General features: G+C 36.9%; 1 protein-coding gene across 2 annotated transcripts in view; it reads left to right on the forward strand.

The window, feature by feature from the left end:
- Window positions 1-12,417: 12,417 nt before the first annotated feature.
- LOC5564590 (CD151 antigen) overlaps window positions 12,418-17,855 on the forward strand; it is a 44,972-nt gene continuing 39,534 nt past the window's right edge. The window contains exon 1 of one of the 2 annotated variants that reach the window (XM_001648890.2): window positions 12,418-13,103. In XM_001648890.2, coding sequence (XP_001648940.1) covers window positions 13,041-13,103 — 63 coding nt within the window. In that variant the 5' untranslated portion in view covers window positions 12,418-13,040. The other variant, XM_021849779.1, reaches the window with a different exon arrangement.

Consider the following 17,855-nt stretch of genomic DNA (forward strand, 5'->3'; position numbering starts at 1 on the left):
GACCTCATCTTCTCATATAAAAATAACTCATTTAGTTTCTTACATATATGTTCTCAAAATTCTCTTGTATTGGTTTGAAAGTTCTGAATACATGACTAACAATACTTGACTTGAGCAACTAAAGAAAAATAACAAAATTTTGTCACGGCTCTCATTTATTGCGATTAATGCGTAAATTCTCTCCGAAATCCTTCCAAGAATTCATTCAAATTTCCATCAGGGGTTTTCTCAAGCATTTTATTTCACAAAATACTTTAGGAAATTCTTTTGAATTAATGCATTAAAAAAGTCACTAGATTCCTACATAAACATCTCTAAGGAATCTCATAACTTACTCCAGGAAATCCTTCAAGAATTCCTCCAGGCATTTATTCTGATATTCCTCAGGGGTTTCTCGAATAATGTCTCCTGGGATTTTCAATAAATTTATTCAGACATTTCTGCTGGAATTTTTCCATAAAATCCTACAATATGATTAATTAGTACAATTCTATAGTACCTATATCTTAGGGATTCCGCAAAGAATTTTACCAGTATTTATTCTAAGAATTTCTTTAGGAAGATCTTTCGATTTCAACCGTTTATTTTACACCGGTTTCCAAAAGAGCTCCTTTACATAACTCCAGGAATTCCTCTAGAGACACCTCCAGGGATTCCTTCAACGATTAATCCAGGATTTTTTTTCTTTATTATTGAGACTTTCAGCCGTACGCTGATTCATCTCATATTGATTGATCCAGGAAATTCTTCCAGCGGCTCATTTGGATATTCCTGCAGAATATTTCTACAACGCTTCTATTATAGATTTTAAAGGGTGTTTCTCCAGAAATTATGATATTTCTCCAACGATTATTCCATGAACTTCTCAAGGGATTCCATGCATAGTCTCTACAGTGAAGAAATTATCTAGGGATTTTTCCAAAGATGCTTCCAAGAATTTCTTCAACAAATTACCCAGCTAATCCTTCAGCGATTCCTACAGATTTTTCCCAGAATCCTTGTAGAGATTATTCCCCCTGAGAATTCTCCAGCAATTTCTGCATGAATTTATCCAGGGATTACTCCAGAGAACTCTCTTCATGGGTTCCTCGAAAAATAGTTCCAGGGTTTCCTAAAGAGACTATTCTTTCAAAGGCTCCGGTTTTTTCAGTGCTTCTATCAGATATTTAACCAGAGATTTCCCTAGAAGTTCCTCTGAAGAATTTTCTAGAGATTCCTCCATTAAATCCTACAGGGATTTCTCCATATTTTGTCCTAGAGGTTCCTTTAGGCAGGGATTGCCCCAGGAATTCTCCAGATATTTTTTTCAGGAATTTATCCAGGTATCTCCAGAAAAGGAGTGTTTGGAAAATATTTTCGAGGAATTCCTGAATAAATTATTATTGAGGTTATTTGTTACATTAATACTGGAGGAATTTACCGAAGAAATTTCTAGAGGAATGCTAGGAGGAGTTCTAGGAAAAAGTTGGATATTCAGAACAATTCTCTAAAACAAATTGTAAGTAAATCCCTGAAATATCTTCTGTAATCCTAGAAGAAGTTATTGTAGTGTAACCCCTGTAGGAATTATCGCAGAAATCTTTGGTGTCAGCTGTGCAAGAATCGCTGTAGAATTTTTTTTCTGTAGGAATCCTTCGATCAATCTCCGGAAGAATGGAGTCCTAAAAGGTTTAATGAAATCTTGTTTTCATTTAATAACACGAAAGAGCATGTTACTGAAACTACATTAGCAATTTTCCCGCTCATATACTATCCGTTATTTCATATTTAAAACTTTAATTTAAAATTGGATCGTTAAATGTATCTTGACAATTGAGATCATGTTTGACGTTCGCTTAGTCGACAAAAACACCACCGGGGTTTTAGTTTTAACACTGGGGTTGTTCCCATCTGACATTTCGGGAGGGACACGGAAAACAAAATACACTCAAAATTTGAGTTTAAGCCAAGGGGTGTGACGAAATCTGAAAAAAAAAATGTTTTTTGTACTTGAACAAACGAAAAACATTAAAACATTGTGTAAACATTTGTTTTTGGCCTAAAATTAAGCGTTTGGCATTAAATTGGAAATGGAACAGTCAACTTACTCGATATACCGTAAATCGCTATCGAGTTGGAGAAGCATAGTGAGAATTGGTTTTCATTGCTGCTGGAGGAATTTTCGGAGGGATTCCTGAAGGATTTCCATGAAAAAAAAAATTCCGGGGCAATCTATGGAGGAATCTTTGAAGGTATTCGTGCAGAAACTCCTCCTCTCTAGAGATTTTTCTGGAGGAATCTTTGAAAGAATCCTTGGTGAAATTCCTGAAAAAACTTCTGGTAGAATTCCTAGAGGATTTGCTAAAGGTACTCCTGGAGCCCTGTATGAGCCGCTCTGAAAGAATCTGGTTGCGATTATATGTTCTTCCTGAAGAAAATTCTGACATAATATCTAATGGAATCCCTGGAAAAATCGCTGTATGGAGTGGTGAAGACCTTGTGTGTACTCATCATCTAGTAATTGATTTCTGGGCAGCTGTGGAGGATAATGTCTGAAGTCTGAACATAGTTTTCAGACTAAACCAAGTAGACTAATATGGGCAACACTGTCAAAACACGGTCGCATATGCTTCTGGCTTTGGGGAAGGACCTGGCCAGCTGGGGGTCCATCCCGGATAGAACACACGTCTCTCACGCCGAGGATCTGGGTTCGTAACCCGTCTTCGAGAAAGTTACTTATGACGCAAAAGTTATAGTGACGACTTTCTTCGGTAAGGAAGTAGAAAAATGGTCCCGAGATGAACTAACCTAAGGCTTTTTTTTATCTTTAATAATGAGACTTTTAGCCCAGAGCTAGTTCATCTCGGAACCAACGGCTTTACTTCCCTTCCGAAGGAAGTCGTCACTATAACGTTTCATCATAAGTGACTATCTCGGGGATGGGATTCGATCCGCGTGAGAGGCATGTGTTCTAACCACTACTCCAGGTCCGTCCCCAAGGCTAAAATCTTATAAATTAATTTGTACATTATTGACCTCATTGGAATCTTTCACAGGGCAGTGCAAGAGGTTGTCATGTTTCCATCAGTTTGCCTCGTGCGTTCGCCGCGTTCAGACGCAAAATCACTGCGCTGATAGGGTTCATTCGAGTTTTTTTTGTATACACCTAGGGTGTAGAATATCTTCTGTTTTCGCGTCAGTTTTTCTGGCGACACTCTGTGTGAATTGCATTAGTAAATGCACAACGCAACATGGCTCAAGTGAAACCAAGAGAAAATACATTCAGGGTTGACCTGACCAACTTCCCTAAGCGTCCTTCATTCGAGGATTTGTGCACAACGTTCTGGGCTTGAAGCTGGAACAGGTGGTGAGACTGCAGATGAACCATGTGCAGAACTGTGTATATGTTAAAAGTGCAACCCTCAAAATTGCACAGGACACGGTCGATCTACATAACGGTATGCACGAGATCACCATTAACAAAACCAAGGTCAAGGTTAGATTGGTAATGGAGGATGGGGGCGTAGAGGTTAAGATTCACGACCTCTCTGAAAACATCCGAAACGACGACATTGTGGTGTACCTCAAACAATATGGCAAAGTCATTACCCTCCAAGAACAGATGTGGGGAGACATCTACACATTCAAAAGCAGACCATCCGGAGTCCGAGTAGCCAAAATGATCCTCGCAGACATATCAAGTCGTTCGTAACGATACAGGGCGAACAGACACTTGTTACCTACAGAGGGCAACCACAGACGTGCAAGCATTGTATGAATGCCATACACACTGGCATTTCATGCGTTGAAAACAAAAAGCTAATTGGCCAAAAAACCGATCTCAATGCAAGGCTGAATTCAGATCGTCAGAGAACTCAAGGGTATGCGGGAGTACTCAGTTTTCCACTGCCTGACCAAGAAGCGCTCTCCATGAACTTCGTTGATTTGAACGAACTCAACCGCAAAGCTGCGGCAGTTTCTAATACATCGACGAGTACTCAATCCAAGGAAGTTATCGTCGTGGAGGTAGCGAGTGATGCGAATGAACCCCAATCATCAGCGGGACCTGCCTCCTCAGATGCTGCGAGTGCTGAGCAACATACTGAAAATGCGGATCAACCTAACGATGTGGAACTCAACAAGGCTCTCACCGGAGCGAGCTGGGCTCAACTTGTCAATGCGGAATCACCGAATGATGTACAAATGCAGCTATCAGATCGCCCTAATGGTCAAAGCAGAGATTCGTCTCTACTTGATGAAGCCAGAGAGGGATCGACAAAGATCATACCTACACAGGTAAGAATTGACATTAGTCTGACGAGCGTTTTCAAAAAACTGCAGGATGATAACTGTGGTGGCAGTGACTACTCCATGGAAATATCCGACAACGAAGGTAATGCATATCAATGTTCATATGAAAAAGAGTTCACGACTATTAGGAACGGTCGAGATCGATCTAAGAAGCAAAGAGTAGGTAAATAGATTTGCGATGGCCAATCGAACATCTAGTTATAACATAGCTAGCATCAACACTAACGCATTTTCAAGCAAAACTACAATTCAGGCCTTACGTACATTTATCAGATTAACAGATTTAGACATAATCTTACTACAAGAAGTTGAAGATCCATACCTTACAATACCGGGTTTCAATGTGATAACCAACGTTGATAGACAAAAACGAGGAACCGCGATAGCTTTGAAATCCCTCATGACATGTTCAAATATTCAACGTAGTCTTGACAGTCGAGTGATAACCGTTACTTTGGAAGGTAGTGTAAAGATTGTTACCATCTTTGCTCCATCGAGAACCACAAATTATGCTAGCAGAGAGAACTTTTTCCAAAATATTGTACCATTTTACCTACAGTCGACCACGTAACATTTAATGTTAGGTGGCGATTTCAATTGTGTTGTATCACATAAGGATGCAACCGGTAATGGCAGCTTCAGTCCAGCTTTGTGGAATGTGCTAAACAGTTTGCACCTAAAAGATACGTGGGATCTGCTCAAGCTTCGAACAGCGGAATTTTATGTAACATCGTTCTCTGATCATAAATCTTATAAAATTAGATGCTGCTTCCCAAATCAGGGTAGAAATTTTGGAAAGGGTTTTTGGTCAATACGTGCTCATGTTTTGACAGAAGATAACATGCAGGAATTCGAAATCAAATGGAATCGCTGCCTTCGCGAACGTAGAAATTTTAGCAACTGGATGTTTTGGTGGGTGAATTGTGCCAAACCAAAAATTAGAAGTTTTTTTCGGTGGAAAACAGCATATGATAACATATACCAAAATCCAACGGGAATGACAGAAATTAACAAAATTAAGGGGAAAATGCTCTTTGTTTCAAAATCAATTTTCGCATTTTTTCGAAAGACTGAATGATAAACTCGGGAGAAAAACTTTCAACTTTTCAGTTGGCTGACCGTATTAAACGGAAGAATAATTGTACAATTACTACAATTACTGACAATGGTAGAGTTTTGCGCAATTTAGACGACATTGAAAGTCACGTTTTCAATTACTTCAACCAGCTTTACGCCACTCAGAATCATCAATCAAGTACGAACTTTCCCAGCAATCGAACAATATATATGAATTGTGAAGCTAATAATGAAGCAATGAATGAAATTACAACTGAAGACATATTTTTTGCCATTCAATCAGCGGCTGGCAGAAAATCGCCTGGGAATGATGGCATTCCAAAAGAATTTTACGTTAAAGCTTTTGACATTATTCATAGACAATTGAATTTAATTTTAAATGAAGTGCTCCAAGGAAACTTGCCTTTTAGTTTTTGGAAGCAGTAATTGTTCTATGCAGAAAAAACTCCAATCATTCATCAATGACAGCATATCCAGCTTTTTACGCTAGCATGCCATAATCGTTTGAATCACCCCCGATTGACTTTTAGTGTACCCACTAAAATTTTTATGGCAAGATCAAAGCAAGCTTAGCAGTGAAAAAAAGTTATGTTGACATAGAAAAGTCAAGCCTACAATATTGTGTTTTAGGAAATGGAAATCGATCCAATCAAACTGCTTATTTCTATTCTAATCATTCTTCTATTTTAGGTCGATGTGCAACGATCTGCCAGCAGTAAATTTGTGACTTTGGCTCGAATTCACTTTGGAGAAACTAGAATGATCCAACAAATAATAATACTTTCGTTTTTTTTTCACTGCAAAACAGTCTAGAAGTAGTTGCGAGCGTTCTATTTGGATAGACTGCGTTGATTGTTTACTGAATTATGTTCAATTATGCTGTCTCGCCCTCTCAACTACGTTACAAGTTTGTGTCATATGATGACATGAAATTGTTAAGATACATGACTGACAAAGTATTCAACTAGAACTCATTCGTGGAGAAAGTCAATTAAAAAAAAAAAATAGCACAAACAGCTAAAACAATTAATAATCCATAACATTCACTTCCTCTGTCGGATTGTCTGAATCTTTGCAATAAGCAGACGACGCATAAAAGTACAATTTCAAAACCTCCCCTGTAAACCAAGATTCCAAGAATGCGATCCGTCTTCCTAGTAACAGAATTGTATCACTCTACCAAATACCGGATAAGAGAGTTTGAGATGCTGGGAAGGGTCATATCATATGACTCATATGTACAAGGCAAAATAAGTATGGATATGTCCTGAACGTCGGGGAGCCACATCGGAAGCATTGTGTTTTCATCAAGAGATAAATTATAATACTAATACTGACGCATCCTCTATAATCCTCTTGGAAAGCCTAACATTATGTAAAACAAATTAATTGAATGAATATGAAATAAATAAAAGATACCAAATACAGATCCTGACTGCATTCCAAATGTTGTGAAAATATTTGACATTAGAATCAACAAATTAGAATTACAGCGTACTTTGATTCAACTATATAATCCGGAGGCAAGAAATGACAAAATTGAATTACCCCCAGTTGTTTTATGGCTAGCGTAAAAAGCTGGATAGACCCATCACTTTGTTGAATTGTGACTACAAATTATTAGCTCGAATTTTATCCAGCTTTTTACGCTAGCTATAAAACAACAGGGGGTGATTCAATATTAACATTTCTTGCCAACAGTTTTTAGGTTTTCAGTTCAGTCTTAGTAGGTTGTAATTAGTGTTTGTTGATTCAACTGTCAAGAATTTTCACTTGTTTCAGAATTTCTTCGTATTCAAATTTATGTTTATAACTTGACTATGTTTCATTTAATAACGTTTCAATTATATAATTTTAGGTGCCTAATCAAAGGAATTGACTGGACTTCTAACTTATCATTGGCGTTGCATTGGTAATCTCTGGAATATAGATACAGCCCTTTCCGTGGCCCTTGTAGTTTTTTCCAAGACAGATGCTGTTTATCGATACCGCTCCTCTGTGCGTAATCATTGCAGCTGAATTTTGGAAAAGTTTGGTATCGGAATCAAAGATTTTGGGAGGATTGAGCTCGTCGAAATAAAAATTGAGGGCAAAACAAAAGTTAATGATGGAATTATATATGTAATTTGATATTGAGTATTAGAATAAGTTATTAGCACTATTAAACGTACGGACTGTCATAATTAATTTAAGGGCTGATAACTTTTGACCAGGTTTAACTATAGAGACAATCCAAGGTAGAGGAAAACTGATAGGGATTAGACTGCATCTATGGCTAATAAGCAGCGCATGGTTGAGCAGTTTTCGATGTCCTTGTCGTGTTTTTCAGTGACATGTTCTCAAGAGTTATACTATATTTCGCTTCAATATGTCGCTTAAATAGGCTTGTAGCAATATTCTACACATTCATTTTGTTCAATATTATCACTTTTCGTTTTGAACGGCATGCTAAAACATGATTGGATACCGATGCACTAGTTGTAATAATAAAACAATCAGTATTGAGTCCGTCCGTAGATCCTATTTGTCTCAATATGCTATTTTAAATTGCTCGATTATCAACCTGAAAATTTAGGAAAAGCGTGAATAATGAAGAATACATATATAAATACTTCTCTGATTATGAATGCCGGAAAATAAAAGTGAACATTTTTGACAAACAAATTCGTTGTCAACATTGAAAGTTAACCACAAAGCTTGCTTTGATTGGGCTATAAAAAATTATAGTGTAGGCAAGCAATGTTAGAAGGGGGTGATTCAAAATTTATAGCACGCTAGCGTAAAAAGCTTAAGTTACGTTTGGAAAAAAATAATGATAAATAATCGAATCCTAAATGAAAATCAAAAATGCTCCAACTCAGGTAAGAATATTTTTGAGGCAGTTTTAGGAATCAAAAATAAAATAGCTGAAATTAACTGTAAACGTAAGGTAGGAAAGCTAATTTCATTCGACTTAGATCACGCTTTTGATCGGGTCGATCAAAATTACTTACTCAGTATTATGAGAGAAATTCGGTTCAACAATGATCTCAATGATCGCAATACTGGAGAAAATTATGCAAATTTCACGATCTAAAATTCTTATAAATGGACATCTATCCCAAAATGTTCCCATCCAACGATCCATGCGCCAGGGCGACCCTCTAAGCATGCATTTATTTGTAATATATCTGCATCCGTTAATAGAAAAGTTATGTACAATCTGTGATAACCGGTTGGAACTGGTTGTTGCTTACGTAGACGACATTTCCGTTATTATAGTTGATGATCATAAAATTGGGGTAGTAAGAAAAGCTTTTGAAAATTTTGGGCTCTGTTCAGGAGCAGTTTTAAATTTAGCAAAAACGATAGCTATCAACATTGGATCGAACAATGATCGGTCCAATATGTATGAATGGTTGAATATACACGATTCTGTAAAAATCTTAGGGATAACTTATTTCAACTGGACTGAAATTATTCGAAGTACATCACGACTAATGTGGCTGTACAAAACTAGACTTCTTTCTTTGCACCAAAAGATTATTCTCTTAAACACATTTATAATATCTAAACTGTGGTTTGCAGCATCAATTTTAAATATTCCAAATGCCATATTAGCAAGAATACACAGAAAGAAAAATCCAAGTAAATTTCAGCGTAAAATCATGCACATGAGGGGAATGCCAGATTTGTTGCAAGTTTACTTGGATTTTTCTTTCTGTGTAACATCGCAAATGGAATACTTTATTTGGGCCCTTTTAATAAATCGATTTTTGAGATGCATGCAAAATTTACCTTTCGCAAATTCATTTGAAGAGCTTATGATCAACCCACCCCATATTCAAGGAATTCCGGCTCTATCCAGCTTTTTACGCTAGCTCGCTATAAACTTTGAATCACCCCCTTTTGACTTGTCTTGCCTACACTATAATATTTTATGGAATGATCGAAGCAATCTTTGATTGCTTTGATTAGATTTTTTTCATGTTGACATAAGAGAATTGTCAAAAATATCTTTGTTGCAGGATATTGAAATCTTTTCACTGTTTTCTAATTTTATGTTTAATACTAATGATTTCTCATTTTAGGTTTGTCATAAGCAGTCATCAGAGGACTTCCTACATCAGAGAGATCAGCACTTGTTAATTTTAATAACAAGTTCTTGCGTTTCCAGTTGGAAGCCGGAACCATCGATACCATTTTTTCCAAATGTAACGTCGGACATAGTGCGCTGGACAGCGGATCTAGTGTGCTACACAGCGTACCTTGCCCGACGTAGTTCCGACGCATGGACTTGGAGAACATTTTCAACTATTTGAATAATATATTACTAACTGAACCACATGAAAGAGTGTAACAAACGACGATTGTTCAAGTCATGAAAAACAAATGGTTTTATTTGAACAAGTTTGTACCTAAGCCATCATTTCACTTGATAAAACATCTCAAACTGCAACTGAAACTATTCCAACACACACATATTGAACTAGGATTGAAAAAAGCTAATTCTTCGGTTAGCCCCATAGTCGGTAGTGATTGAAGGCATTCATTAGCATGTTCATTAACAACATAGTCTTTAAAGAAGATCAATATTTGAACAGATCAGATCACTTCGTGTAGACTTATGATATGTTTAATTTTTTTTATTGTTTTTCCTGCCTCCGCAAAGTTTTGTGGAAAGTTTCAAAAATCTAACGGTCAAGCCCGCCAGGGTTTCGTAATGTTTTCTGTCTGTGGTTCTCAGTACATTGAAGGCAAAAATTGAACTTAGGACATATTGTATCTCCATAAGTTTGGCCTAGAAACGTTTTCCATTATTCTAATTGTAATCGACTGATGCCTAAAATGAAAAGAATACAGTTTTATGAAAAATGGAGTTGATAGGGTAACGGTCGTATTTTGGACCCCCTAAGGAAGTGATTTTACTTGTTTGTCCCAATTAATTAATTGCACAGCGTAACCAAGTCAAAGAACATACCAAAATGTAGAGAAAAACTTCCTCTACGAGATAAAAATGCCCATACGGTTATGTAGGATCCAAAAGACGTCGAAAATAATTGAATTGTGATGCACTGTTTTTCATTATTTTGGACATACCAATACATTTTGGATCCTCAAAGTATATATTTTGGACCCCCGGCATATTTTTATCGTTTGGCGACAAAGTCCACGGCACTGGTTGTATAATATGCTTGCCCATAGTCTAATCAATCGATTGACAATGGAAAAGCGAAGAAATTATACGCTTTTACTTCAGCAATTAGAAAAAAGTTTTTGTTTACATTTGAAAAATTTCTGACGTCTTGTCTGTAACGTGTTGTAACGGTTGCATGGATGAACCGATTTAATTAAATTAATTTCAGATAAAATAAACATATTTTCCATGCACTAACGCTTGATGCAAGTGCGGAATAGTCCTATCTTTCCAAATGGCATGCGGATTGTATTGGTCTTTCGATTTAAACTGGAAAATTTGCAGGAAAATGGCCCAGGGGGTCCAAAATATTTAGAGGTCCAAAATATATTGGTTACCCTACTCGATGGGAGACTAGAAAATGGTGTGCAGTTCACACGCGAAATCACAAATAATATCAATCGGCTAAACAAGCGAATATTATGAAGCGTATGAAATACGGTAGGCTTCAATGGAGTAGTTATTTAGTACTGATGTTGGAAGACAGAATTATGGGAATAATTTTCTGTGTTAAGCCTGGTAGATGTCGAAGACTTCTTGGAACAAAAATAATGTCGTAACAATAATTTCTCAGAAGTTCCAAAACTGTCTGCCTCGATAGCCAACCTGAACTCGATGATCTTCTGTAACATTTTTGGTATGAAAAGAAATTACGACCATCGAACCGGAAATCGTAATCGAAAAGTAGAACAAAAATATGACCATATCGTTATTATCGCACAAAGCGAGTAGAGCACATGAATACATTAGTCACGGGTGTTGCCCTAGAAAGCCAAAAGCATCATACCGAGCAGAAGACACAGGAAGGAGAACGGTGTAATCGAGTCAAAACTATGCGCAGAATGTAGCATACTGAATCTGACTCATCACTTGACTCTAATTACCCACCACAACGGATCGACGCGTCACTTCTCCATCCACCTCTCACAGTCATCCAGCATAACAGCATGGCAAGCTATGCGCCAACGGTCATCCATTCAAAAGTGCCACCACAGTCGACCGTAGAGGCCTACTGCGTGAACAGCTAAATTACCGACTAGCGCCCTGCGACGACCGGCCAACCGAGGTGATACTCATGCTGAGCTTCCAAACCCCCTATCATCAATCCCACAGAGGCTCACTCCAAAGGGGGGCCATGGTTCGCTGCTCGAGTTTCCTTCCTTCCTTCCATCCGTTCGACTCGCACTTCAATGTTCAAATTCTGGTGAAGTCGAAAAAAAATGCCGATACCTACCTGTGTAAAGATTGCCGCAAAAAACTCTTTTTTTTATCAGCAAATCAAATGCCCAGCGTAGGTGGCTACTTTTGCATCGCATACCGGTCCGTGTTCTCCCATATTGTAAACAGTGTGCGAAACATGCATTTCATTTCAGTTCTCTTTCGTGATCATGCATATTTCGCAGTCAGGTGCACATTTCATATCAACGATCGGCTGAGTTGATGCACAATATCAGCCCGAATAGAGGTCTGTTTCAAAACATTTCGAAAATTTAATTTTTCTGGATATGTAATTGTAGGGAACCAGATTTTTTTTTCGGCAGACTTAATTCTCTTTAGCAGGGCTATGGACCAAATTATGATGATAGTGTTGTCTAACACAGAACTGAATATAAAAGAAATGAATATAATGTTTGGTATGAAATTAATAAAGAATTAAATAATATAATAAAATGATGATGACGATTGGTATGAGGAAAACGATACTGTGTGTCAAAACGTTACCAAAATTGTTCCAGTTTGGTTTCCACGCTTTGCTCGGGCCAATATTCGCATCCACTCCCTCTGACAGCCTCCTTCGATCGTGAGGGCGAGACAGTTTTCAGCTCCACCTGAGCTCGGAGTAGAAGCATAACAAAAACAAACGATCTCTCAGTCAGAGGCAGCTCTAGCGTCGTCGGCGTCGCGCTTGATGAGCATAGTGAATCCACCGAACAATAATGTGGACTGATGGATGGATGGGTAGATGGGATGCCAACGAACGGCTTGCAGCTCCCCTGTAGTGGTCAGTCAATTTGATTTTAATTGTAATTGAGTCAGTCAGTCAGAGTACCGCGCCGCAGTCAGGTGTGTATGATGCGACGCTGCGTTTTCGGTTAATTCAGTCCATCGTCGACTTTGGGGCTGTAATCGTCGCAATCGGTTATTCAGAAGTTCTTTCGTTAAACTCGATCCCGAATCAACGCCTACTCAAAGCAATGTGTGAAAAGTGATTTTCAAACTATGTGAAACAAAAATGTCAATCGTAGTGAGCTTTAATCGGTTGGGCGCCAACCGAGTAGTTCCATAACGGAAAAAAATGAATAAATGATGCCTAATCAAGTGACTTGAAATTATTATTTTCCAACGGAAGTGACCAACAGAACAAAGAGGAAAAACGTGCACCGATCGGAAGTGGAGAGCTTTGGCGGCACGTGCACTGTGTCGCAGTTCTATAACAACGCCCCATCAACGGACTGGATAGTTACATCGAATCGATCTGGTCGTCATCGTGATCATCATGAAGCTGGGCAAGATCTTCAACCACAAGTTTGTGCTCGGCAGTTGCAATTTGATTTTCATGGTAATTGAGCTGGGTGCCCTCGTTTTCGTTTGCATTTGTTTTACGACTTTTTTCTGTTCGGTTTGTTGGAGTTACTCATTTTCACGAGTCGTGTCGTGTGCGGTGTAAATTTTCAAACGTGATGCGTGAAATTTGCCCATTGTGTAATATGTTATGCGTCGGCGACGGTTGGGTTTGCTCCGGATTTCGCGCTGAAGGGTTCCGAATAAGAGTTGAACTCATTTCTGAAATGAACATGGAAGTGATGCTCAATTCCGGATCATGCGAGTGGACAGGTGAAGTGACCGAGACTATATTGTATTGTTCTCTGTTGAATGGATTCGGATCGGCGGTTATCTACAGTTCAACGCAAACCAGAATCAGGGCTGGAAGCTAGTCATTTGTTTGTTGAGTGGTTACATTTTTAAATTGGAGCCTATAATTGTTAATATAAAACATACATATTCAAAGTTATATAGTTATTTTTTATAGATATATATTACATTTATAACGTAAGCGGTTTCATGAACAGTTATTCGAATAAATAAATCGAGTTGGCATATATCAAGTTATCTGACCATCGCTACATCTTATTTTAAATCTTGAATGTTACTTCGCAAACTTTGTGATTTCGGAATCCCCGGTTGTCAACCTGGGAACTCTTTAAGACCGTTTCATCATGACCGAATTTCATGTATACTCTTCACCAATTGCACTATGGCCGGGCTCTATGTAAAGAGTACCAAATATGATTTTGTGCTTTTATGTTTTTTTTATTATTTAAAAATATGTATACCCTATGTTTTGTATTATTATAATGCTTGATTCAAATTGGTCTGATTATTCTTTTTAAATGCTGTCAAATTGACTGAAGTCAAAAAACTGAAAAATTTGACAACAAAATAAAGTTTAAAAAAATATAGGGTAAGTGTTCCCTTAGTTGTGGGTGTTCCTATAGTTGCGGTAGTGCCGTTTTCACTTAAGGTACCCCGGGGCAAGTGAGAATCCGGGGTAAGTGGGGCGTTTCGTCATAGCTCAACTAGGAAAAGTTTTCCATGGGGGTATTCTTCTAGAAAGCTGAAGATACAATGACAAGGAATGTATTTAGTACTAAACATATTGTTATTTTTATTACCATGTGGTTCATGTAACAGTTGTCAGTTCAGCGCCATTTTCAACTTGCATGATAAATTGTGACACGTTTCACGTCTTGCATTGACTCGAAAAAAATAAATTTGTTTTAAATCGAATTTCCATCAGTAAGCTTTAATTTTAAGTATTATTTCAAGCTGCTAACGATATACCAGTATTTTGTTTTCATTTCATATGAAATTTTCGACGGTCTATCTTACCCCAAAATATATTTATACCTGGGGTAAGTGGGACCTATCATAACAAAAACCAGAATCAAAACTTTTCGTACACGTTTCATACATTTTCTTAAAGAGTAGCACTAAAACATTCAAACAAATGATTTCTATAAAAAAAAGATCAACCTCAAATTACGGAATTACATAAGAGGAAGAAGAAAAGTGTTATTATTCTTTATTTTTTAATTTATTTTTTATTTTTGAAATACGACTTCAAAATTGAACAAACACACAGCTGAAATTTGAAATGCATCGTGATAACGATTACTTTTCTGTTTTATTTGTTATTTCTACCAAATTAAGTAGTGATGGAAAACAATTCCATCCCATAAGGTGGTTTTCTGCCATGCATATAAATAATAACAAAACATATTTATAATTTCGTCAATTATTGTAGTGATGGAAAACAATTCCATCCCATAAGGTGGTTTTCTGCCATGCATATAAATAATAACAAAACATATTTATAATTTCGTCAATTATTGTTTGTTTATGTGCTATATTTTAATAAGCAACTTATAAATGATATATTTTGAACATGTTTAATTCCTCTTTACGCTTTTATTGAGGAATTTTCAGTTAATATTAAATGTGAGGTAACATACTATTAAATAAAGGGTTTCTTCCTAAAACGTAACGTATTTTTTGGTTGATCCCTTATGTACATCAAATATCTACTTAAAATTGAAAATCTATTACTTATAAATCCTATTATTGTAATGCTTGACTTACTGATGTGGATTGACGCATGAAACTGGATGTGTCCCACTTGCCCCGTTTAGCGAGGCAACTGCGTCCAATGGCTCATTCTAAAACTTTCTTCCAAGGTTTTCACAATTTCGAAATTATTCGATTAGTTTCATGCACACACCAGTAAATATGTTGCCAAAACGTGATTGTGTTGTTGTATTTGAAAAATATTGACATTTGAAAATGTTATTGAACAATTTGTTTGAACTATCGTTTTTTTCGTTCCCACTTGCCCCGCGGTACCTTATTTTAATACATTGGCCACATAACCGACACTGCCAATCGACGTTTTGCCTTGTTGATACACGGAATAGTTGAAAAGAGTGTTCAAATTGCTGTAAAACTGATGAAATATCACTCAAATTGCTAAAACTTTTCTTCCTTGTACCAATAGTTGCGGTAAAGTGTTCCTATAGTGGAGGATCCCATAAGAAAACAACGGATACCGCAACTAAAGGAACAGCGTACCAATAGTGGAGGTATTATGTTTCACTGGCATGCCGTGGATTACTGCGATGAAATCATTTCTCTCATTCAGTCAATGGTCGTTACTTCCCGTTACAACATTAACATGAACATTAATTGCGCTTCTTGAATTTAGGCGGTTAAATGAAGTTCAATCGTGCTTAGTACCTCCGCTATTGGCACATCCACCCTATTCAATGAATGCATTATTTACCTAATGTTATGCATCATCATAGTTCAACACTCTTATCGAGCATGAGGATGGAGAAATGTTTGGTTGAAGTTTAAGTATTATTCAATATTATATTTGAGTATTATTTTGATGATTTTTGACGTGAAAAACAACTCTTGTCGCGTCACTGCGCCACCATTTCGAATATTGCAGGTCAAAAATCAATCTTAAATTCTTACCAAAAATGTTTATTTTTTCAGAAATAAAAATCAGCAATTTCAAGTTTGATCTTTTGAATAATTCATTATTTTACATGTAATTTTATGATATTTTTTCAAAATAAGTTCATTTAAAATATATTTATCCACTCTTTATACACATTTTAAGCAAACTCGACCTAATAGAAACCAAATTTGTGCTTCCAACAAAATTTGATTGCATTTCTAATAAAACGAATTAAAAAATAAAAACACTGTTAAATAAATGTTACGTTATATGTGAATAGTCCCTTCTGAATCAATAAAAAATACCAAATAACGTATTCAGATCACATGTTTCAACGATTGAAACTATAGAATTGGTTTTGGCCAATCTTCATGTTTTTGGACCATTGTGGCATTGAAATCCAGCTGATTTGGATGATTCTGTTGATACTACAATGTCGTATACCGTTTTGATTCATATTACGGACACTTAAGGCCTCAGTGAAGTATAACCCAGCTTGGACCATACAAAATAAATCATTCTGTATGATTTTTTGGCGTTATCGAGCATCGGAAGCCCTTAACTTTCGGATGGTGGGTAAAAAATAGGCGTCCGCAACTTCAATAATTTTAAATAAATCAAAACGTGTGGCCTTTTCATGATTCTTATTCCGGACGCTCCGTTACTTTTGCCTCATATTCCGGACGCATTGATTCGAATTACGGACAGCTCATGATAATCATTAATGGAACAGCCAAATCATCAATTGAAATCATTTAACCACTTCAGAGACGTCTAAGGTAGTTGGGCATTATAAATTTGCAATGATATTTATGGAAAAAACCTAATAAAACAAGCCTCGAAAATGAGAACTTTTGGACGGCGAAAATTGAAACATTTCGTGTGAAATGTTTCCCATACAAACGAGAGTGTCCGGAATATGAAGCTGTCCATAATATGAATCAAAACGGTATTACGGAAATTTTTGAAGAAGGGTCTTACAATTGCTGAACAATCCCGCTGAAAAAAAAAAACTTTTGCACAAATGTTTCCGGTATAAGTGGAGTGAACAAAATTCGCTTGACTAATGTAGACTTTACTTCTTCTGGTGGAAAAGTATTTATTCAACACACTTCCTGGATGTGCGGATATAGCCTTTTCGAATGACCCAAATGTCATTTCGTGTAGTTACTAATCTTTGGCTTTGTATATGTAGAATTTGTGAGTTCACTATAAAAAACGTAAGCGTTATGGTGCGGTTCGTGTATACTTTTATGTAGGCAATTCAGCAGATAAATAGCTTACAATATGGTAGAAAATTGTAAGCGGAGCGTCGTACCTGGTCTGTTTTTGAAAGTAGAATCAGCAATGGAAGTGTAAAAATTTGTGACAGTCATTCCACAGCCTACCTGATGGAGAAATCCTGAGTTGCTACAACACATGGATGCCCATGTGGATTTTATTGAAATATCCTCAAAAATCCAACTTTGAAGCCATTTTTCATTATTGCAAAAAATGTTGTATGCAACTCGTTGCAAAACTCGATTTTTTCAGCACTCGTCATATATATCCAACTCGGCGATCCTCGTTGGATAAATGTACGACTCGTGCAGAAAAAACCATCATTTTGCAACTTGTTGCATAAATAACTATTGTTATTTTCCTTGGAACACTTTATGAATATTTTCAACGTATCTCACAGAGTAATGACTAAAGTAATCAATACAAACATTTCTGAAAGAGTCTTTCTAATTCTGTTTATGAGTTTTCGTCTTAATTACTTTGTTGGACTGCCGAAGGATTTTCGGAGCA

Source organism: Aedes aegypti, chromosome 3 (assembly GCF_002204515.2).
Source record: "Aedes aegypti strain LVP_AGWG chromosome 3, AaegL5.0 Primary Assembly, whole genome shotgun sequence".
NCBI classification, from domain to species: domain Eukaryota; kingdom Metazoa; phylum Arthropoda; class Insecta; order Diptera; family Culicidae; genus Aedes; species Aedes aegypti.